The sequence below is a fragment of the Pipra filicauda genome, unplaced genomic scaffold, assembly GCF_003945595.2.
Source record: "Pipra filicauda isolate LSUMZ 115617 unplaced genomic scaffold, ASM394559v2 scaffold6_size6359152_pilon, whole genome shotgun sequence".
Lineage (NCBI taxonomy): Eukaryota > Metazoa > Chordata > Aves > Passeriformes > Pipridae > Pipra > Pipra filicauda.
Window position 1 is genome coordinate 2,373,527 of NW_024104865.1, and position 24,078 is coordinate 2,397,604.

Sequence of the window (24,078 nt, forward strand, 5' to 3'; positions counted from 1 at the left end):
TAGTATTCGCCACTCCCCATTTTGTTTTCCTTTCCTTTAAGAAAGTAACTATTAGGGCCTGGTACTACAGTTTTCACATCTGTAGATAGTGAGAGAGAAGCATAATAGCAAAACGACAGAACCTTATAAAGAGCTGAGTCATACAAACAGAGGCTCCAAATCTTAAATACAGGTAAACCCTTTTGAATAATACCCTGCAGCTTTTTACAGCAAAAGAGAAATAATGAAGTGAATAGAATGCACAGTATTGCTTAGTATTAGGTCTAATTATGTGGCAGTTTACATGTCTTGGCAATGTTTAAAGCTGTACTGTATACATGTATCCCAGGAGTCCCTAACCTTCACTGGCCCCTTTGCTTTCAGTGCTGAGCCTAGTGATTTGTTACATACAGCAGCTCTGTTTGAGCTGTCAGCCTGAACAGTAGCAACAGCAACCACAATAAGTTTTTAAACTTGCTTTTTAAATCTTTCAATCTCTTGGTTGCCTATAGTATTGGAGAATCTGGTGAGCAGAAGAAGGAACCCCCCCATACATATCAAAATAATTCTTTCTTCAGTTATATGATAAATAGGTGGGAATACTTGTATATGTTGTATATTCTTAATGATCTTTCTTTGTATGCTAAACTGTCTTTTAATAATAGAAGCAGAGTGCTTTTGTGTTTTGGGAATATTTGTGTAATTTTTTGAGCTAGAAAAAGCTGTAGAAACTGAGCAAATAAAAAGAAAATGCTTTATAATAGAGGGTGGCAGAGAAATTGTGCCATCTTTGTTGCATCACTGAAATAATCAAGGACTAACCTTTAAATTTTCCTCAGGCAGGGAGATTTTAAGAATGGTATCTAAAAATCTTACAGGAGGATTAACTTCTGCCATATCAAGGACTGAAACCAGTTAGACGTGTTTTCAGTAGCTAGTGCAGAATGTAGCAGTAATCACATAATTGCAGGTTTTTTTGTTAAGCTTTTGGTCTTGCTGAATGTAGCTTGTTCAGCTTTAAGTTGGTGATTTACTTCGTAGTGAAGGATGATAAAACTTTGCATTTTCTCAGATCACTTTTGCTTTACCTAGTTGCCTTCACTTGCATCTGATTTTTTTCTCCTTTTTTTATAAGAGAGGGCAATATAGTTTTGTGTATTGCCTCATAAGAGGCTGTGCAGACTAATCAAAGCTCCTTAACTGTGTATTAGTCGTTAATCAGTGTTTTCTTTCTCTTAAATAAGTATAAAGCAGGGAAAATAAGGGACTCTGTTTTAGACTGTGGTTGACAGCTGCCTTGTTTTCCCATGCTAGTTCAGTCATTAAGGTTCCTATGGCTTAAGCTCAACTTCAGTGAGAGATCATGAGAAAACTGAAGTTGGTGGAAGTAACTTTTCAATCAGACAAGATGTTCAAGGGCAGAAAAAACATATTGAATATTCTAGCCTTATATTTCGTCTAAGCATCTTCCAGTTACCTAAACTTGTTCCATTCTAAAGAAAAAAAAAGAAAACAACTCTCTGTACTCTCTCTAACATAATGGCACACATTATCAAAAATACTTGTATTATAAATATATTCAGAATTAAGACTTAGTGAGGTTACTTTGCTCAAAGCATTGTTTGTAATGGTTAATGATTGTTCCTTGGAGTGGGGTTACATTGCCTTAGTCCAACCAAACAGCAAAGTGCTTTCAGATTTGTTGACAAAATTCCATTTGAGCTATCAACTGTGGAATGTATCTGATAAAATGTATTACTTTTCTGATTTCTAGATGAGTAGTCTGGAATAAAACTTTATATGAGTAGCTTAATTTTAGTGTAAATTCTCTGTGTTGCTGGAAGAAGGAAACCCTTAAGAAAGATTAAAAAAAAAAATAAATCCTGCGTAAGTGAAGAAATAGAGATATTTTTAGCCATTTACCGCCAAGATGTGTTCAAAATATCACTGCAGCTGTACTGATGTATATGCTGTTGGTGAGCTGCCTCAGTCTAGTTCCTGATATTGCTAATCTGTCTTAAAATTGGATGATGTGGAGATGTTCCCTAGAGCCTGTTGAGCTAAATGTGTTTTGTTTTTGTTTTTTTTTTTAATTTCCAATCCATTATTGCAATTTCTTTTCGCTTCCTCTATGGAATGTTTAGTAAAAGAGACAATGGCATTATATATGTGAGTCTTTGGCAAGGACAGACAAATTAAACCTGGTCTAGTAAGTTCTGCTGGTTTCGTGCTAAATTAGACAAAAGAGTACTTTGCCTGGTAAATTAAAAATGAAAATAAACCTGAAGCCCACCATAAAACCACCATCCACCCCTGCTTTTGTCCTGCCTAAATGCCAACAGTGTTTTGGGCACTTTAAAAATAAGTATGCGTTGACATCCCATGCAATCAGTGGTGTATGCATGTGTGTGAATGACTGTCTGAAGCAGAATTTTATTCTTATTAATTAGGTGGAGAATAAACACATTTATTGCATATCTGTACAATCAGTGGACATTGATATTTTGATGGGATTTTTTTAATTGTAACAGATATGAATAACTACTCCAAGAGCAGCTGTGTATATACCTTTTGATATGTACCTGCTATTCAAGGGAAAGCAGTATTGTTTAGCATTGTTTTGGTGTTACTGATAATAAGGGAGACAATGAAGGCTGACTCATCTAAGAGCTTCCTTAGGGCTTTTGTTGCTGCATAGCTCACTGAAAGCCTTGTGTACAGCAGCAAAACACTGAATTTAAATTTCAGATTAAAATATGTTAGAATATGATAAATTAATGAGTTGCAGTTCTTTTCCTCATGAGCTGTGTGCATGTCTGCATTATTTTGCATGAGCTTTTCTTAACACCTCTTCTTATATCTATATTTTGTTTTCCAGTGATGCTCTAACAAAAAAGAACTGAAAAGTAGATGTTCTAGAAAATATTGTTAAAAGCAAGTACATCAGATATAGCCCCTCAACTCTTAGTAAGATCTTGTTTTTTTTTTTAGTTGCCTCATTTGCCAACTGTAGTATTACACTGTAAACAGTGAAGTGTTAAAAGCAACAGGTGGTACAGATTGTTTTTCAAAAGAGAGTGTTTAAGATATTTTCCACAATCTTTAAAATAGAAAATCTTTTTTCATGTCTAAAATAATTTCACAGCTAATGACTGTGATGTGTAATTTCTTTAAGTTCACAAAATGAACGATAAAGAAAACACTGCTCTTGCAAAGATGGGATATCAACTGTAAACATCATGTACTCTGACACTTTGCCATGTCTAGTATTAAATGTTTAATATTAAACAAGCTGTTAAAAGACCTGACTTTGTTAAATAGCTTTATAAAATAGTTTTGCAATGAAAAGGCTGTGAAGAGGAGAATTAACATTTTCAAGCATTGTCTGCTTATGGCTATGAAGGTACAAATTTCTCTGAAACCCAAGTTAGCTTTTAAAACCTGTGTTTTGGTGAGTAATAAAGCTTTTCCTGTACTCTCAAAACAACTTCAAAATAGACTTAAAACTTTTGCTAATTAATAACTTGTTATAGGTAGTTTTAATGTGTTCAAAAAAATTCTGGATCCAAACATATAACTTGAGTTATCTACAAGGTCCATGGTAATGTGTGGCTGCTAACAGTGCTTAAAGGCATTTTCTAGTTAGAGTGCAGATTAATAACAAGAAAGGTGATGTCACTGTGACTTATAAAGACCCCAAACAGCTAGTTAAACAGCTGACCAAGTGATACCTCAGTAAGCAAAAAGGACCCCAGCTATTGTGAGTAGACTGGAATAGTCACTACTATGTGTAGGTGATACCTCAGGTGAGACCTAATTGTAGACTAATTGAGACCTAATTGTAGACTAACCACCAGTAATAAATTAAGACTTATAAGAATATGCTTGTAAGTGACTTGGGGAGATGTTAAAAAGCAATGCTTCTTCTAAGAAGTTGATAGGAACAGTATCTCTAGATTATAACTAGTGTCCAAATGTTCAGAACATATGGGTTACTTTAACCCTAATAATTGGCTGCTTAATGCTATACTCTTTCAAGGTTTTCCTCTTTAAACTGAAAAATCTTGTTTTGCTTCACTTCTAGCTATTTTTCACTTCTTCCTGGTAATGTGTCCCCAATGCATGTTTTCTCGTAGCCTTCAAGATGGTCAGCAAGGCCAGCAGTCCTCCTCCCAGGTCAGAGTGCAGTCCCGCCCCCCTTCCCAGGCAGCTGTGCCCGGCGCTAGCGCCTCCTTGCTGGTGAGAAATGGGAGTGTCCACTTAGAAGCATCACATGCCACTGCATCTGCTGTAGGCGGTAGCAGTTTGCACGATGAACTTGGTATGCAGGCCTTATGTAACCTTGGTGACATGGAAGTTTTAATACGGCAGATTTGTTGGTAATAATGTGGTGGAAATCAGTTAACCTGAGCTTTGTTTCTGAATCTTGTAGGTGTGTTTCTAGGAAGGTCATATTGGTCATCAATTACTTGCCTTTGTCAGTCGCCTTTCCAGGCACTTTCTCTAAGAAATGCATGGTGGGAAATCTCTAAGGATGCATAGATACATGTTGGGAGAGCTTTCTTGACTTGAACAATGTAAAACGAATAATAAATAACTTTTTTCTTGCAGTGTTGCAGGCAGTTGAGCAGAGATTGAGACTTTGGGGATCTTCTGGTTCCTGAAAAAACTGCTTGTTATGGTCCCTAGGAATTCTTGATCTTGTTTTTTTTAGATGAGTGTTGCGTAGCTGCTGTTCAGAAAAGAAATGATCATGTAAATAAGTGCTTTGCTTTTCATACACACCTTAATTTAGGAGCTTCATATTGGAAGGAAATCTGGAGTCTTTCTTATATCAAATGTCATCATTTTACAGAGCTTTTTAGTACCTCTTAGTTCTTCATGGTCCATTTTATGTGGTATTAACCATTAACTTCTTAATTAACTTCTATACAGCTAATAAAATTGCTAGGGAGAAGGAAGTTGGGATGGTCCTAATAAGTGACTTATCTCTTGCCGCACAGTAATGCAGGGGCAGATGTGGAAAAATTCTTGACAGGGATCTCTGCATCTCTCTGTACATGACCTGAATTACTTATGACTTCAGCATTAATATGTAACTCTTCCTGGAATTATTAAAATGGGCATCTATAACTGACAATTGTTAGTGACAGAATTTTGAGCAGCTGTCAGCTGTAATAACCTAAAAGTACAGGTTTGTTCAGACAAAACACTTGTTTCAGACCTTACTGCAACCCAGTACTAAAAGATAAGTGAATTGCCATCTTACCCCCATAGTGGGGAAACTTGAAGAGTTTCCAGTGTGTGGCAACTCTTTAAATGTGAGTTTGACTAAGTCTTCATTCTTCTGCATCATTTAGCTTCAGTATAAGGAAAAACTGAATACAAACAACACTGAAAACAGCCCTGTCCTTCTGAGATGTTTTATAAAAAGTAACTACAGATGTATAAAATACACACAATCTAGTTACCTCGTTTTGGATTCTCTTGCTTTACTAGTGACTAGATTAAAAAAATTGAGACTTCTCAGTGCTTGTGTCTCTGAAGTAGGAAAGCCTATCACATGAAACTGCAGATTTCTTTGTTTCATTAGGACTCCTATTTCTTGTTTGAAAAAATATTGGAATATAACTCTGGAATTCAGGGATACTGGTTATATCTGTCCAAGGTTAACATTGAAATATATTCTTGAAGCCATCATTATTTGAAGGATTTAGTTCATCTTACCCAAAATAATAGTCAAGTTTTATAGAATTTGAGAAATAATACACAATCTAGGTAAGTCTAAGTTATTTAAGAACTTATATTCCTATGCTATAGGAGAAATCAAAGTGAACCATTTAAGAAATTCAGCGTGGTATTCACGCTCTCTAAAAAGGCGTATTCATCGCATCTGATTTTTACTGAAGGCTTCAGAAATTTGTATGGCTCAATTCTTCTGAAACTTTGCCTGTACTGTGCTTACACTTACATGGGACATCACAATTGTCTTGGGGATGCACAAAACTTCCATGATGTGCTAGGTGAAAATCTGATGTCTAATAGGGATTTTTTTCCCTGTTCTGAAACACTGAGCATCTGTTTAGAAACCTTTGAGGGAAAGCAGGTATTCTAGGCAGAATCTGTTTTATATTATTTAAGGAAAATCAAATTTTCTAGTTTGTGTAGCAGGCTTTGTGGGACAGGTACTTTCTTTTGTTAAGAGTAAAATAATTGGCAGAATGGTGCAAGCTTTCGTATGTATGATTCCTTTGTCAGACCTGACAAGAAAGGAAAGTATTTTAACTGGTACAGGGTTTGTTTGTATTTTGGGTTTGTTTTTAATCGTCATTCAGGGATGAGGTAACACTACTTCTGTTTCCCTTATGAGTAAGGTTTTGGTCTATTATCCCAAGCTACCTTACAGTGAAAGATAACCCCGTTACTTTGCTTTAGGTTGTTTATGGTTTGGGGGTGGGGAAAGGTTGTAGTTTGTTTTTTCCTTGAACAGCATCAGAATAAAAATGAAAACTGCAGGAGATATGACTACTTCCTTGTCACTGTGGAAATCACTGTGACTGCCCAGGGCAGAAAAAATACTGAAAATAGAGACTGGGGAAATACATGGAAACAAAACCTGGTTTATAGCAACTGGAAATATGGGTGACAAATGTACCAGATGGGGTTATATATCTCTGTACAATGCATATACGAGTTCTTTTTCTTAATTCACATTCTCTTGGAAAGGCAAGCAGGGCATGTGTTAATTTACTTTAAAAGCCCTCACATTTAGGGCTCCTGTTTTTCTTTACTAATGGAGTATCTGCTTCTTCATTTTTTCCACTCATGTGTTGATGTCAAGCTGCAGCTCTTAACAAGACACACAATTTTTGGTTTTGTTTACTTTAAAGTTTCTTGTCTGTTAACTTGAATTCTGGTGGCTTATTTTACAAAGGATGAACCTTGCAGTATTATACCCATCCTACACCCGATCTGGTGACTGTACAGTTATCTTTAACTAGGCATTGTCCTGAGAGTAAGGAAAGATACTTTGAGTCATTATCTTCAGTCTTCCAGATTCAAAGTAGGAAGATTTTTATCAATTATGTTGTTGTTTCTTGAGGGTTGAGAGGTAAGGAACTTGAAAGGATGGAAAAGGAGTTTGATGTGGAGCAGTAAACATGAAGTAAATCATAGAAGGAATGCAGGAAAGAAAGGAAAGTTGGCAAACCAAATGCCATGATTATAGGCAGGATTAATCCAGAAAGCAACAAAACGCATGCTGTGACTTAGGTGAATGACAGTTTTCAGAGCACAACGTGACAGTACTAATGCTTTTTTTCTTCTCTGTAATATCTGATTCTTGAGACATGTGGGTGATGAGTGGGATTTTTCAGTCCTTGCAGTGAAGGCTGATTAAATTCAAATTAGAATTTGTGAAGTAGGTAGGAATCAAAGTACTGAGTTTAGAACAGATGCCCAGTTTCTGAAACTGGGGTAAAATAAAATAACAAAAATAACAGCCCCTTGTCCTTGGCTAGATGACTTTTTTTTTCTTCAGGAATATTGCTTTTGTACTTAAAGAGGACCGGTCACCTGGAGCTTTACAAGACAATTATGCTTCTATGCTGCACTTCTGGTTGTATCATTTATATGCAAGCAATAATCTTTCATATTTATTGAAGTATTCTAATTTATGAAGGCGGTTGGATAGTCTTGAATATCAAAACTTTTCTCTAAAGAAAAATGTATACACAGATTACTTACTTGATTAAAAAATCATTTAGAAGCAGTTCCTCAGTACCTTTTTATTATTAAATAGATGTAATTTATTTAGGATGGACGTGGAAGCATTTTCAAAGGTACAGATAGAAAAGAAATATTAATTTCTCATTTTTCTTATGGAAAATATCCCTGTTGTAGTGTGTGGAATTCAGCATGATAGGTAAGTTATTCTTTTGAGAAACTTCTTATAGGAGCTAAAAATGAACTGCTTTGAAGTGTTCTAATTGAAAACATGTAAGTCTTTATATCATAGATAAAGGTAAAATTTTGATTTTTGGAAATAAAGCTCCCAGCACTCTACAAAGTATTCAAATGCTGATGGCTTTGGTTTTGCTGACTAGGATTTAAAAAATACTGACTGAAGCAGTAGATGAATATATCTTGATCTAACGTGTGTTTGTAACGTTCTGAACTAGTCAGAGAGATTTGAAACAAAGTAATATTTATTAGTTGTAAAACTGGGAAATAAACTGAAAATAACTTAGCTGAGGAAACCATCAGAGCACCATTTTAGTTGGATCCTGAGCCACTTAAGTCTTCCAGGTTTCATCTGTGTAAGCTCATCAGCCTGTTGCTTTCACTGATGCCCTTAACTGTGGGAACACCAGTTTGTACCATGTGAACTGTTACGTGGTTGTCTCTGTATGTGGTGATGAGAGATTTTTGTCTGTTGGAACAAGGAAACCTTTTTCAAAGGAAGTACATTCATCTTTTCGTGTCAGAACGAAGATGCATTTTGGATCTGTGTGCTTGAGTATCAGTGACTTGGTTTTGGTTTTTTGTAACCTGGTCCAAATAGAATAGTTTTGGGTGACTTGGATTTGCAAAGAACTTACAGCTCTCCCTTCTCTGTGTGTGTGTGTGTGTGTGTGTGTGTGTGCAGAAGTTATAAACATTTCTGTTGAGTGGGCAAACGCGCTGTTGAATGTATTTCTTGATTGGTAAAACAAACATGGAGTCTCCTATTTGTTCACAACTTGATAAAACTACAGGTTTTAGATAAAGAAAATATTTTCTTAAGCTTATTCACTGTGATGCTATTAAAAATATTTCAGAGAATGCTGCGGGAAACATAGAAATGGAGGGAGAGAAAGCCACTAGGGTAATAAAAATGATAGGTGTATCCATATGTATTGAATCTTGTGGGTGCTGAAATTCTTCATTAGAGTTTGAGTGTACTGTGAGGAAGCTATTCCTGTCTCATAAAACTTAAAAAGTATTCATTGTAGGACTTTGGAGCTTAGACATATTATCTCCGGTCCCAGTTTATAGTTTGTGTCCTCAACAGCGATGAACAGTCCTGTCAAGTTTTCTGTCTCACATGAGTTGAGGCTTTTCTGAAAAGCCCTTTTATTTAAAAGAAAAACAAACAAAAAACCCCAACAAAACAAAAACCAAAAGAAAAAAATGGGCAGACAGCTTTGTTTTAATGAGACGCTGTCCTTTGCTTGCCAGGGAACTAACTTTCAGTGGGAAGCCTAGGTGGATAAATTGCAAGTATGGCCTAACTTGAGTCCGTTTTGTAGTTTGTGTATAAACAATTGGAATTAAGTGTTCTGTTTGTTTGATACCTCCCTTTTAACCAGGTTTGTTACATCACACCACAGCAGTGCAGTACTTACAGCAACAATATAAATGCAGTAAATTTTGACAGATTCAAAGATGAGTTGTATGAGAGGGAACTGTAGATATTCATGAGTGTAACAGTTCCATAAACTTCTTCTTAAATAAATATATCTGATTTGTTATCTCAACCCAAGAGAATGGGAAGTTACATGACCAAGTAGTATATTCTGAGTTCTGTTACCAGGATTTCATTAATTTAAAAGTTAGAAAGTTTAATTTCCAGGATCTCTATTCAGTAATGTAAAAACAGGAAGAAATTACGCAAGTTTCCCTGTTTCTTTTAAGGGCTGATTCCTCAGGAGTTTTTTCCATAATAATTTATGCATATTAGTGTCCTGAGTAGAATCTGAAATGTATTATCCAATATTTCCATGTTTGCTGCTGAAATTTTTTTTTACTGATGCAGTTAAGAAATAAACCCACATAGCCAAGGTTTTTTATTAGTTGTGGGAAGATTACTCATATCTTGCACTAGTTTAAATTTTAAGCATCAGTATCAACTGTTCACTACCCATTAAAAACCAAAAGATAATTAACTAAAGTACTTAATTAAAATCTTAGCTATTGAGAAAAAAACCTTAATAAGTGAACTTTGTACTTATGCCTATAGCAGAAGTAATTGGATATGGAGAGAGAGCTGTTGTGTTACTGAACTCTGACACACGCTGTACGTGGCTCGTGAACTACGTAGCAAAGTGTCTTATCAGAATGATTGGTCTGAGCATGGCTGCTGTTTTTTGTGAAGTGCTCCCTCTGAGGGCAGAAAGCTTAGAAAGCTTTAGGCAGGTAACTTTCAATATACCAGTATTTTTTCTTAGTTTCACTGGTTTTAATAATCTAGTTTGAGGTTTTTAACTTGCCAAGATTCAAACACTTCTAAATCAAACGTAATTGTCTGTGGTCTGAAGAAAGAAGCAGGAACAGGATCAGTGTGTTAAAAAATAGTTATCAAACCCACTGTATCAGAAGCAGATTATGTTCTCACAGGGAGGGTAAAGACTGGAAGCTCTGATCTTGTTAGGTGTTCCTCCAGGGGCTGCTTGTTATCCTCTATCAGCAGAAGGAAGAGCTGCAAGACACACAGCTGAGAGGTGTATACAGTTTTTCTTCAGATGCTCTAGAGTGGGATTTTTTATTTTGTATAAGCTGATCTTAGAATATTTCATGCTTTGCATCATGGCTTAAGAAGGGTTTCAAGCTAAAAGAGATGGAAGACTTGGCAGAACATTTCATATGAACTCACAATATCAAAATCAGCTCTGTGTATTCAGAGCTGAAATACTTTGCACCTGGCCTTCAGGGGAAATTTATTTTATCTCTCTGATCAGACTATTTTGGGAGAAGGGCACTGTAAAAACATCATATTGTGAATAAGGTAATTTATCATTTGAGTTATAGTCTTTGGCTACTTTTAAAAATTATGTATTTTGGAAGTAAGTCCAAATGGTTTATCTCAGAAGTTAGTTTGCAGTCTTCTGTTCTTACACTGAAGCATTTGCTTCTGGCTTGTAGAATAAATCTCTGCCTCACATTCCTTTTTTATTTTCTACTTATGAAGCATCTCTGGGCACTTCTTTCAGTCTTTGTGTTTCTTTTCGAATAGACATGGGCTTCTCGAAAGAATTTTATTCAGATTATCTCTGTAGCTAAATGTCATGGTTCTTAAATGCTGGTAGCTAATGATTTACTGATTGTTTACTGCGGGTGGGGAAGAACTGAAGAAGCTGGTCATCGCAAGCTGTTCATGTGGTTATTCTCTAAGGGGAAAGAAAGGCTTACACTGGGCTTCTGTTTTGTTAATGGTGACATCATGTAAATACAAACTCTTTAATTCAGTAATGCAGTTACAGTATATATGTTATGTAAAATGGTATGAAAGAGTAGCTCATGTCTTGTCTGCACTAGTGATGCATTTATGTGTAATTTTGACACTGATGTAAATTTAGATGTCTAAATTCATCTCAGTAGTAAGTTAATGAATAGGAACTGCTGCCGATGGGATGAAACGTTAGGAAATTTTGACCTGCTTTTGGCCTTTTCTTTATTAGGTAAGTTCAGTTCTACGCTCTACGAGACAGGGGGCTGCGACATGTCACTTGTGAACTTTGAGCCAGCTGCAAGAAGAGCATCCAACATCTGGTGTGTGTGAAGGCCAGTCAAGAGTGATGATTCTTGTCTTACTGCAACCAAATATTTGGTTTTAATTTTAGAAGGTTATTTAGTATGAACTGCTAAAAAATCAATACAAAATATTATCCATATACTTTTGCAACCTAAGTGATTTTTACTAGAAGGTGACATTAACTGTATAAATAATCTTCTCCACTTAAATAAATTGCAGAAAATGAAGACTACTATTAGCTTAAGCAATACGTTTCCAAACTGAGAACTTGAAAAATGCCTTTTTGATGGGCTTGTAGAAAGTTTTGTTGAAGGATTTAACCCGTGTTTTGGGCAAGTAGGTGGCTGTTGACCGTAATGGCTATTGAACTTCCAAATGTGAAGCAATTGTAAACTGATAAATTTGTTCTCAAGTTCATAGATGACATGAAACAATACATGGAAGTGTTAACATGCCTGAGGTTAAATTTTGACTTGCAGTTGAAATAGCCAGCTACATACTGGAAAGTTCATCTGCTGTTGGAAAGATGCCCTTTCTTTGTCTGAAGGGATAGGAGGCAGAAGAAAGAAAAACAACCCAAAACATCCTGTGCCTCCCCGCCTGCCCTCAATCCACTTCACTGTAGCACTGCTCTGATGCTATTGCATCATGCTGAATATGATAATTCCCACAAGGATTAGGTGGAATAGCTCTTGGAGTTATGGAGTAATGAGTATAAAACCTCCCATGTTCAAATCTTTCTAGTGAGAGTATGCAAGTGGTTTTTGTAGAATTGAACTTCTACAAAAAGTTCTGTATTCCTTGCACAAAGTTGCCAATACTTGCCTCTATTGCTTGCATGTTCCAAATGCAATGGCTTTGCTGATGGCTGCTGTTATGTCCTAATGGAAGAAACATCAGATAATCAGATCTCAGCTTTAGAAATACTTGAGTTTCAGTAAAATAAAATTGATAACAAAGAATGTTTTTATCTTAAGGCAAGGAGCTGAAGGAAAGTTGCATAAATTTGATACAACTCTTACAACCATGTGATTTACATGGAAAACAAACATCCAAAAGCTATCCAAAATTGGGGGAAAAAAGCAATGGTTGGATATGGACTCTCATACAGTAAGAGAAATTTCTCCTCATCTCTAATGAATGGAAATTGCAAAGTAATTTTGCTCTTCTTACCAGAGGTTTGAGTTTGTGTAAATTGAAGTTTTTGAAAAGCAATTTAAGATTAAGTACTCAGTACACTTGTGTTAAGTATGTACCCTTTGTGGCAGTTTTGGGACCTTGATAAAAACAGTATAGAATTAACAGAAACTCTGCACGTGAACACATAGATACCTCTGCACTTCTTTAGAGCTGTGATGTGTGTTTACATATCAGTAGCTATCAGATTATAAAACATCTTTGTTTGTTCAAGTGGAATCATTACTATTATTGTAGTCCTTGTTATGCAACGTAGGGACTGGGTGTTGAGAAAATTGTATTAAGGGTAAGATTAGAGTCTCCTGGTTTAATAGAGCTACAGAAGGTACCACAGTACATGAGACTAAGCAGCTACCTGTACTTATAATAAGTAATGGAAGAAAAAACTTGAGGATATTTAGATAAAATTCACAAGGATTTAAAATTAATTTGGGACACTAGAAAATTAGAGTGACCTGTTGAAATAAAATGTAGTATATAATCTGAAGTATTTTCCTTGTTCTTATAGTGACACGGACTCTCACGTATCGAGTTCTACCTCAGTTCGCTTTTATCCACATGATCTAGTAAGTTTTTCTTATATATTTTTAAAGCATGTGAAAAATCAGAAGACTTTCCAATTTTATAGCACTGATTAATCATTCTATATGGTAGTTCTTTGTTCCTAAGAAGGAATTTTGTCTGGATTTAAGTGAAGATAAAGTATTTATTGTTTCAATGTCTTCATATATATATATACAAATTAACCTTTCTGCATAGTGATTAAAAAAAATTGCATGGAAATTGGATATTCTAAGATACCTTTTAAAGGTTTCCAGAGATACGTGTACAACTTGGACAGGTTTTCCTTCTGTCTGTTACTAAGATTATCAAGCAGCAGAAAGAATAAATATGCAAGAAGTGACTGGGAAAACAGGGCAGAAGCTTACTATGTTTCATATTGCAAGTAGTTTGTGATCTTAAACCTTTTATATTGTTGTCAAGTCCAGACATATCTGTACTCTGATTGTACTTTTGACCAAGAATGTGCTCTTCTAACCTTGTGTCTGCTAGAGGAACTTCCTTTGCTTTCCACCATCCCCCTTGAAAATGTAACCTTTAGAAAAGAGGCTGCATTACCTCTCCTGTGCTTTTGGTTTGCCTGTGTAGTCCCAGTGGAGGGAATGATTCTGTTTAAGGCAAACTCATGACTGTAAAAGCTTAGTCCATGTGCCTAAATGGAAATTTCCACTGAAATTTGTTTTTAGTGCCATGAATGTTATGGTGATTCTACCTTTTAAGAAACTAGGTTTTTAAGAAGTTGTCAAGAAAAGGACCTATTTTCTGACATAGCTTATCTTAAATAGTATGTTTTGTATTTTTGAAATGCCATCAGAAAGAGAGTGTTCCTACTCGTTGTTTTCATTAGTATTTTTCTAGGAAGGAAAAGCTGGCTGAGCATAGTTAGAATACACTGATGATTTAAGGAGTGATGAAAAAAAATTTATAAAAAGAGAAATCGAATGTTAAACTTAAAGATAATTGTAGGAAAAGACCCCTCTAAGCCCTAAAACCTATAGTTTTGACACTTAAAGGTGAGGTGAGTATTGAAATTTTGCTCTTTGCCTTAAACAATTGTGACTTTTTCCATTAAATGACATTTTAACTGTGATATTATTTAAGAATAAAGGGCAGTGTATTAACATGTTTCTTGGCCTGTTAATGAAACTTAAAGTGAATTGGATGACACATACATGCTGTAGTAACTTTTTAACATTGAGTACTCTCCTTAAATGTCCTTTACGGTTGTTAGTATTGCTGCGATTTTCAGGAGTACTGTAGAGTGACAAACTACAAAATAAGTGAGAGATGCAGTCAGTCATAAATAGTACTTGGCTGCTTAGGGCAGAGCTTTTTTAAGCTCATTCCTGAGTGTATTCTGGATTCAGTGAGTTCGAATTTGACCGCTGGTGCACGCATATGTTGCTTTGTCATGCAAAAAGAACCATTAAGCATGGGTTTGCATGCAGGTTAGCTGACTATAAGAAATGTGTTGTAATTTATTTAAATTAGTAATTGGAATATTCTTGTAGTGTATGTTATTCCTGTTCATGTATCAGTTTACTTGTCTTCAAATTTGAGGTTTTCAGAGTAAATGGGATAATGTGCTTGGAAGACCTGTTTGTTTGAAATAAGGCATGTAGTAAAATGGCAAATGATTGTGTTGTATGCAAACTGTCATTGCTGCTAGTGCTATTCATGTGCCGTGATAAGGAGAGGAAAAGTAAGTAGAAGCCTGTGAACTGACAGTGCTTAACATATAACTTCTCAAAAGTGAAACTAAAGTATTCCAGCAATTTTCTTTAAAGCTGTTTTCAGTAGAATACAGTGATACAATAAAAATGAGCTTTTGTTAATACTGACTTTCTTTTAGCTTTCTCTTCCCCAGATCAGGTTGAACAGGCTGCTAACAATGGATACAGATCTACTGGAGCAGCAAGATATTGACCTGAGCCCTGACCTTCAGGACCACATGCAACCTCAAGAGGAAGCAGCTCAAAAAGTCAAGCAGTACTATCGCTTTTGGATCCTGCCTAAGCTTTGGATTAGCATAAATTTTGATAGATTAACTCTTCTGGCTTTATTTGATAGGTGAGATCCTTGTATGTTACTAGACCTCGGAGAGCAAAGTTTGAAAAATGATGACTAAACTGTAATATAGATAAACCTATCCTTAGAGAATTGTACGTATTTTCTGCACTCTGAAAGGTGAAAGAATAATACAAAGTATATTTTTTCTAAAATGGTGAAGGCTACTCTCCTTTTTTCTCAAGCAACCTAAAAAAGGAAAAAGGAAACCAACTCTCACTTTGCCTGAGTGGGGCAATAAGATAATTGAATGGTCAAAACGAGACATTCATTGCTAATCTTTAAAGCTAGGAAATAGTTTTGTCCAAAAAGTAATTGAAAGGGTCTAGAACCTGGCATGCACTTAGTGTTTCAGCAAATAGAGAGAATTTGCCTGCTGTTTCAAAGCATTTTTCTAAAGTCATCTAATACTGTAACTTATTGTCTCTGCTGCATTTACCTAGTGAAATAAATTTAAGGTGAACCTTCGGTTACCAGCTTTTAGAATATGTGGAGTATTTATATTTTGGTAATGAACTTCCTTGAAATAAACAATAGAGTAGTGATTCTGTCTACAGAGCAACACTATTAATTCTGTTCCTAAGCACTACCAATATCATAGGGAATTATCTTTATTCCACTTGGCATATCTTAGCCAAGTGAGAGTATTTTTAGTTTCTTCATTACAAAATCATGAATGACAGCGTATATACAGATAAGATGTCATGCTTGTGTTTTTTACAGGCTTGTAATCATCCTGGATGGGCCTTGAATATAGATTTGTGTTACAGATCACGCTTCTGGTTAAACATTTGAATTATTTCTGAAATTATCTGCTGAAGTTATCTTCTGCTGTTTAAAGTTCAGTTCTATAAGATACTAATTGCTTTCAGCTGTCATTGAAAGCCTGGTAGCTCTTAGCTTTGCTGAGAGACAGTGTATAGTCTGTGGAAGTTCAAATCTATTCTTAACTACTTTGCTACCGGCAGCATAACTCTTGTTAATTTCTGACCCTAACTGTTCCCTTGCAGCTTTTTCTAGACTTAGTTAACTTTTAATTCTATCTTTTTTTTTCTTTTTTTTTTCTCCCTCTAATACAGGAATCGTGAGATCCTTGAAAATGTATTAGCTGTCATCCTAGCTATCCTAGTTGCATTTCTGGGCTCTGTACTTCTTATAGAGGGCTTTTTCAAGGATATTTGGGTCTTCCAGTTCTGCCTGGTAATAGCCAGTTGTCAGTACTCGCTGTTGAAGGTATTTTAATTTCTGTCTTTGCTTTCTACGAACTATAGATATAACTTTGGTTGGGTGTTGCAGGTTAGTCAGAGCTTTAAGGGAAAAATGCGTGTTTATCATTTATAAAGAAATGAGTAAACTTTAGCTTCATGGAAAGTTTGATAGATGGTAATACAAGGTCACTTCACTAGAATGGTTCTGCATATGTTTGTTAAACAACCTGCTATTTGTTGTTCTCATGCACTTTTTGTTTTCCCAAAAAGGAACACATTCTCACTGGTTAAAAGCAGCCTACAAACAGAACCTGAAATTTTTTTGCTTTGGGGTTTTATGTTTTTTTAGTGGATATACCTCAATGCATTCATATGAAGCAATTATATCTAAGCAAATTTTTAATCAGATTATTGAATTTTTTAGACTATTGTTAATGGTATATTTGTAATCTAAGAATGATTGTTTATTTTTTATGATTAGACTATTGGGGTGGAAATTAGATTTAGAATTTAAGTTCATAACTGTTGAAAAAACAGTAAAAGAGGCTGTAGTGTGGCTTGACAATTGTTAAATTAATTGTAGATATTGTTAAAAGAACTTCAGTCAAGAAACTGTGTGTGTGGGGAGGTAAACACACTTATCTGTAGACTGGGTAACTTTCCTCTTTCCATTTTGGTTTCAGAGTGTTCAGCCAGATTCTTCTTCCCCTCGACATGTAAGTCATGGGCACGTGCTACTGTACTAACCTTGCAGATGCAGAGCTTCTACAGAGAACTGATCACTTTGGTTTGATCTTTTTGGCATTTCTTTTATGTGCCTTCTCCTAAGGCATGAAAGGCTTATAATTGCCTTAGTGTATGAGAAGGCAACTGATACTGTGTTTCCCCCCTGCCATACTCTTTGTATTTGGAAAATCATGTCCTCCCTTTTTTGAGCCTAGGTTTTGCTCTGGAGCCATGCCATGTTAGGTTTTTGATGAATCTTTATTATTCAAGCAATTATACTGAGAAGTGTTCTTAATGTTGTAATTTGCTCTGCTGGCAAGAACTGACACAGCTTTGATGTTCTATTCTAGTCTTGTAGATCATTCAGCTGTCCTAGTGTGCACACTGCCTTATGTTTTTGTGATAATAAACTGAGTATGCCATGCTCTAGTAAGCATTAATGTTTGGGCATGGAAATGTTCATGTGCTAGTGTTGCACAGTATGTTTATATTCTGTGTGCATGTGCTAGATTGCCAAGACAAAATATTCCTTGTATGTCTTAAAATATGTAAAAGCATTATTCCTTTGCAGCAAGGAATTCTTACTATTTTACATAAGGGGTTGTGTGTTTTTATAAACACACAAATAGATTCCCTCCCCACCCCCCAGCAGGAGCAGTATCTGAGTAATAAACTTTAATTGCTGTTTCTTTAAAATGGATTTATTCTCTCTTGCTTACAAAGCCTAGTCAGAGCTTCTCTAGCATTTAGTCCTGCAAGCAACATAGTCTACACTGTATTTTATGCTAAGAGTAAATATAGCTTAGTCTAACTTAATCTGAATGTTGTGTCTTTCTTATATCAAAGCCATAAAAAAAGATAGACTGGTATCACTGCAAAGATTTTAAGGATTTTATGAAGAAAACTTGAGGTTATGCTGAGATGACAGTACATTAGTTGATGAGCAGTGATTTTGGTTCTGAAGCTGTCTGTAGGAGAAGAGTAAAAATTACTTTTTCTTCAAGTAATAAACAAATGTTGGTGGTTTTGTGTTTTGTTTTTTTTAAACAGGGTCACAATCGTATCATAGCCTATAGTAGGCCTGTATATTTCTGTTTATGTTGTGGTCTTATTTGGCTGTTGGATTATGGCAGCAGAAACATATCTACAACAAGATTCAGGTTGTATGGAATGGCTTTCACCAACCCATTACTGCTGCTGTCAGCCAGGGACTTAGTTATAGGTGAGTGGCTTTTTCATGGATCTAAATTGTTTGCTTCATAACAGTAGAACTTCATGGGAACACTTCTGCCTTCTATAGATTTGCTCTAGCAAATGGCAGAGATGTCCTCTAATGTGGTGTCACAGATATTTTTCATTATGTAGTGTCTTAGCCCTCATCCCTAAACTTTCTTCTTAACTTGAATCTGGATATGTTACCCTGTGCTTGGACCTAGCTGCTCAGTAGTTAAAGAAACATTTTGGTTTGAACTCTTTCATTCACTCTGGAGGGGCTTGTGGCAAATAAGTAGGAGTTCTTGTAAATGAGGTTATTTGTATTTAGCAATTTGGTAGAACAGTACAGACACAATTTAAAAAAAAACCCCACATTTTAGACAGACTAAATCTTATTTAATGTGCCTCTTCTCAGAACAGGCCTATCAGCAATACAATTTTGGGCAGTATGCGGTACTTTCATTATGTTCTGAGCAGCACAGTGCATTCACAACACTGCTGGCATTTAACACCCCTCCTCCAACCCAATGCAAAGCATAAAAAAAACCAAAACAACAATCCTTTCCCCGGTGTACTTACAAAATTATGAAAATAGTAGCAGCTGTGTAATCTCAGGCAGAGCCCATCAAAAGGAGAGAGAGGACATAAACATGTGAAAGTCATCTTATCACGGGAACTTCGTGCATTACTTTAGTGGAGAAAAATTATTTGGGTGATCTTTCGTCAATCACTACTTTGGGAGGGGTAACAATCTGTAAGAATTCATCCATGTTGAATTCTGTTGCTCTTCAGTTGTGTCCAAGTATCTGTGCATGAAAGACTCCAGCAGCTAAATGTTATGACTACATGCTGACAGTTTTCTGTCCAAGAAAAATGAAAACTTGGTGTGGGTTTTTTAAAATTTTAATTGATTAATAAGAATTATTGTCTTAAGCATTTGGGTATTAGTTTTTATCACTTAATTTTAAGAACATCCTGAATTTCATGCCTTATACTGTTTCCCCCTTCAACTTTCTGTGAATAAGGCTGTATGTGAATTTAAATGTTCAGAGGGAAAATGTTGAAGCCACATATGTATGAACAGAGTATTGTCCCAACACTTTCAAAGGTGCTTTTGAACAGATTCTTTGGCTCTATTTATGTACTGGCATACTTCACTCTGTGTTTGTGATGGAAAAAGAAGTTAAGACAGAAGATACTTTTGACTCATTCAAGATATAAAACTACCCTAATTTCTCTTGATTATACTCTGTCAATTTTGAAAGTATTTTCTTCCCTTTCCTACTACCTGGAGTCATTGCCATAATGCATACCCCTATCCCCATAAGATAACGTACGTGTAAATAGTGTGTCATATTATGAAAGTGAGCTACCTTTTACAAGTACTTAAGAGTCTTTACCAGTTTTAAAAGATGTAGAGGCATCTTCACCAGGCCATGTCCATCTTGGGATAGCTTTTAAAACTCCTAGTTCAAGAGTTCTGAGTGGGTTTTGATCCTTATGTTTTACTCTTCTACTGGGCTATCTTGCAGCAGCTTATGTGGTTTATGTTTCTTAGCAGTTCTCCCCATAAAAAATCAGATTGCCAGAATGGCTCACTTATCTTAAAAAACCCCAAACAAACAAAATCCCCACACCTCACCCCCAAAAAAACAAACCAAAATAAAAACCTACACTGTACATCCCCCCCACACATGCATACCCTTGCCTTTGGAGAAACTCTTAATGTTGCTGAAGTACTGGTTCAGAAAGCTTTGTGATTGCAAAGCAAGCTGGCTGCTAGCAAACATACTTTGTTAGCACAAAGTAAAAATCTCAGCTGCCTGTTTCCCCATTCCCAGGCATAGCTACTAGAACAACACAGGTGCAGGGCATGGCAAACTTAATGTAAATAATATAATTGCTGTATCCTTGCCAACAGACAAGTGAGGACTAGCATAAATTTTTATTTTGTGTCCCAAATATTGGACTTGATCAATTGCTTTAAATATACTCCACATTTATAATAATTATTTTCAGTTTTCATCTAGGTGGTCCCCATTACAGAACAAATATGTTATGGCCTGTAAAAGCCTCATAAATAGCGGCTTTTTGCTGGGGTACTCTTTAAAAATTGTGTTTTCCCAATCTGTCTAGTAACTTTGTTTTCAATGGGCACAAGATAGTGCGATTTACAGGCCTTCAGGAAACAGCTTTTTAACCTGTCAGTGACAAAACATTGTATTTACCTCCTGTGTAGGCTTCCTTTAGTAATGATTTGAGATAAAAGTTTGACTTGAGTTCTGAAAAAATATTTTCTTCGGGTCCTGAGGAACTGGTCTGTAGTCTTTTATTTCCTAGTTTGTATAAGTAAAAAAATGCAGAATTCAGTGTTTTTTCCCAAGCCTGGAACCTACATGTTTTTAAATTACATTGTTTAACTTTACCACTGAATAGGGAAAAAAAATCAGATTGTCAGTATCTATCTCACTCATAGAAATATCTATGACTGTAGATATTTCTAATTCCTTCAGAGTCCAACCATTCTGCAGATATAAAATTAGAAACTTAAAAATTTAAGACTGTGATGCTTTACAGGATACTTCAAAATCCGTTTCTTCTTTTGATCACTGAAGCTACAAGTCAATAGGATTGTAGAAAGTCCTCCCTAAACTTCCAGACTTGGTCTGCCAGGGCTATTTTCATTATTTGATCCTTCTGTCCCTCAGAATCTAGAACTTCTGAAATGCTACTGCATGTGAACTATATCTGAACTTGTGTAGAAGATTGTTATTCCTGCATCTTTTATTCCTTAAAATGGAAAGTAAATGGTATGTACAGGTTGGGACATACCATTTTCTGTATCAGTATTAACTGACATTCATTTATCTTTGTGTTCTGAAGTCCTATGATTTGCAGAGGTTTTCATGATTCATACAGTGACCTGTTTTCATTAAAATGAGAGTCATTTAGGATCAGAAATTTCAGAAGTGGTGTGAGAAAATGAGTAAAATGTCAAACATTATTAGAAGCAGAAAACCCAGAGGTGGAATGCTTGGCCTCTCTATGTCAGTGTGGCTGGTGTTAGCTTGCTCCTGTAAGGCAATTAAGGCAGATAAGCCTCACTTACAATGAGTGAAAATTTACAAATCTAGTCTGTAAACACTCCTGGCTGATCTTTGTTAAATAAAAATGAAAAGCCTGAATGGGCCTGTGTCCATTTCTACAGCAATTAAAACAAAAGTACAAGAAATCTTCTGACTGTTGGTCTATATAATCTGTGTATTCAGTCAGCTTTGAGTCACTGAAGTAGAACTTTACATAATATATATTTTCCTTAGAAATTATAGTAGAAATACTTTGGTGATGTTGAGTTAAATGGTGTGTGTTACTCTAGAACTTAAACTGAACTTAAACTTATCATGATGTATTTTTAATATTCACCACTTTTTCAATTATTTTTTTCTTTTGTAGTGTTTACACTATGTTTCCCTATAGTATTCTTCATTGGTCTCCTGCCTCAGGTGAATACATTTGTGATGTATCTCTGTGAACAGCTGGACATCCATGTCTTCGGTGGCAATGGTGAGTGTTGTGTTCTCTGTCAGCAGTAAAAGCACGAGGCTTGGAGCAGGCAAGATTAGTATGCTACTTAAAAAACTTAGTGATTACATTATTTGTACTCCTGTCCTCTAAACACAGAATACTTAACTGTATTTTTAAAAAGTTTTAAGGTCTTCTGATTGATTATTGAGAAATAGAATTACTGTCCTAGTAATTATGTCAAAAAGTATACCTTCTTCCTCAGCTGGTTTCTGGTGCACTTTTTAACTGTTTTATTACTATGGTAATGTTAAAAAAATGAGGAGGTAAAAAAAGCCACATAAAATGCTCTTTATAAAAATCATTTGTAGGGGAAAATACAAGTAGTTGCTCAAGGTTGGATTATTAATTTTTTTTTCATCAGAGGGATGTTGCAACTAAGGGGGCTGATATCTTCTTAAGCAAACTGAAGTATTTTGTATTCTGACTTAAGTACATAACAATGTTTTTTTTTTTCTGTGATATGCAGCTACCACAAGCCTGCTTGCAGCACTTTACAGTTTTATCTGTAGTATTGTGGCAGTAGCATTGTTGTATGGACTGTGCTATGGTGCCCTGAAGGTGAGCAAAATTTTATGCACAGTATATATTAATGTTTTGGATTTTGTTCTCTGCTTCCTTCTGTATTAGATAACGCAAGTATGCAGAAACTGAATTAGAAATATTAGTCTGGTTTGCTAGGGTTCCATACTTGCTCAGCTGTGATGTCAATTGAGGAGATGCAATGCAGGAACAAATCAGATTTTTTTTTGCTTTTAAAAGGTGCATGATTTGTGCCTGCAGAACAGGCTATTTTTTGGTTAAAAATACATGACATTTACCATAAGTTCCGTTCTACATTGATTCTTGGAAAAAAAGGAAGTGACTTGTTTCTAGCAGTCTTCATGTATTGTTTATTAACTCTCAAAATGGCTTATGTTAATATTTTTTTCTGGTGCTGCAAAAGTGAAATAGTCTCTTCAAACTAATATTTACCTGAAAAGAAACCAGGAAATAGTTTGTAGTGTCAAAGTGAAGATGTGTGCCTATGTGAAAGGTAGCAAAGGGGACCCCCACTATCTCCACCCCAGTTTTCCTTGCTTGAAATACCTTTGTATTAGAAAATAGTGTGTAGTGCGGTGTTGGTTCTGTTTGTGCATTTCAGGTGTCAGTAATCAAAAATGCTTATTTTACAATTAATTGTAAAATAAATGTGTGCCATCCAACTCAAAGTTGACTGGCTTTTTTCCCCTCTGTCACAGAGTGGAAAGTTCCTAGAGGAAATAGTCCCATGATGCTGTCACCTGCAGAACATCATTAGCTTTCTGTGAATTTGTACACTTGTCTCATTAGCCTTTTGTAAACACATCTGTTTAAGATAAACAAGCTGTAGCAAAGAATCACTATCTCGTTTTGCAGGTCCAATACAGATCATGAAAACAAAAATAAACCCAATGTTTAATCTGCATTCAACAAATTAGGAAAAATTACATTCTAAGTCAAAACATTTGCAACTTTCAAAATTGAGAATTGACTAAATGTGAGTCTTAAGAACCTGTGGTCTCAAGGAATGCAGGAAATTCTTAAGAGTTATGAAAAGTGATGACTGTTTAATGATTAAGGTGCTGTAGGCTTGAGGGATGTACACTGTGTTAGAGTTCCTGATCTATAGTTAGACATAGGTAAATATTGAGCAATATTTTTGTACAAAAAGTCCTCATTCATTTTTGTGGCTTCGTAGTTAAATTTTTCATACTCTTTACTATGATATACATAATTCTTGTATGTCAGGTAAGTGGTGTATACTTGTCTCCTTTTTATTAATATTTTATTTCTGCCTGCAGGATTCCTGGGATGGGCAGCATATTCCAGTTCTCTTCTCCATATTTTGTGGTTTGTTAGTGGCAATATCGTATCATCTCAGCAGACAAAGTAGTGACCCTTCTGTACTTTTGTAAGTGATAATTTGTATCCCTTTCCCAAGGAACAGGCAAACTGCAAGGAAAAACTACTAATAATGTTATTGGTACTGTTGGAACTTGTAGTCACCCA

The 24,078-nt window shown here is 35.6% G+C and overlaps 1 protein-coding gene across 8 annotated transcripts in view; it reads left to right on the forward strand.

Annotated features, from left to right (window-relative positions):
• Positions 1–24,078, forward strand: part of PCNX1 (pecanex 1) — an 89,231-nt gene that overhangs the window by 33,151 nt on the left and 32,002 nt on the right. For 3 of the 8 annotated variants that reach the window (XM_027749422.2, XM_027749371.2, XM_027749414.2), the window contains 10 exons: positions 4,116–4,300; positions 11,418–11,508; positions 13,197–13,254; positions 15,102–15,319; positions 16,396–16,549; positions 17,208–17,240; positions 18,301–18,472; positions 21,919–22,029; positions 22,517–22,608; positions 23,871–23,980. In XM_027749422.2, the coding sequence (XP_027605223.1) occupies positions 4,116–4,300; positions 11,418–11,508; positions 13,197–13,254; positions 15,102–15,319; positions 16,396–16,549; positions 17,208–17,240; positions 18,301–18,472; positions 21,919–22,029; positions 22,517–22,608; positions 23,871–23,980 (1,224 nt within the window). The remainder of the gene's footprint in view (positions 1–4,115; positions 4,301–11,417; positions 11,509–13,196; positions 13,255–15,101; positions 15,320–16,395; positions 16,550–17,207; positions 17,241–18,300; positions 18,473–21,918; positions 22,030–22,516; positions 22,609–23,870; positions 23,981–24,078) is intronic. The other 5 variants (XM_027749379.2, XM_027749401.2, XM_027749409.2 and 2 more) reach the window with 5 other exon arrangements.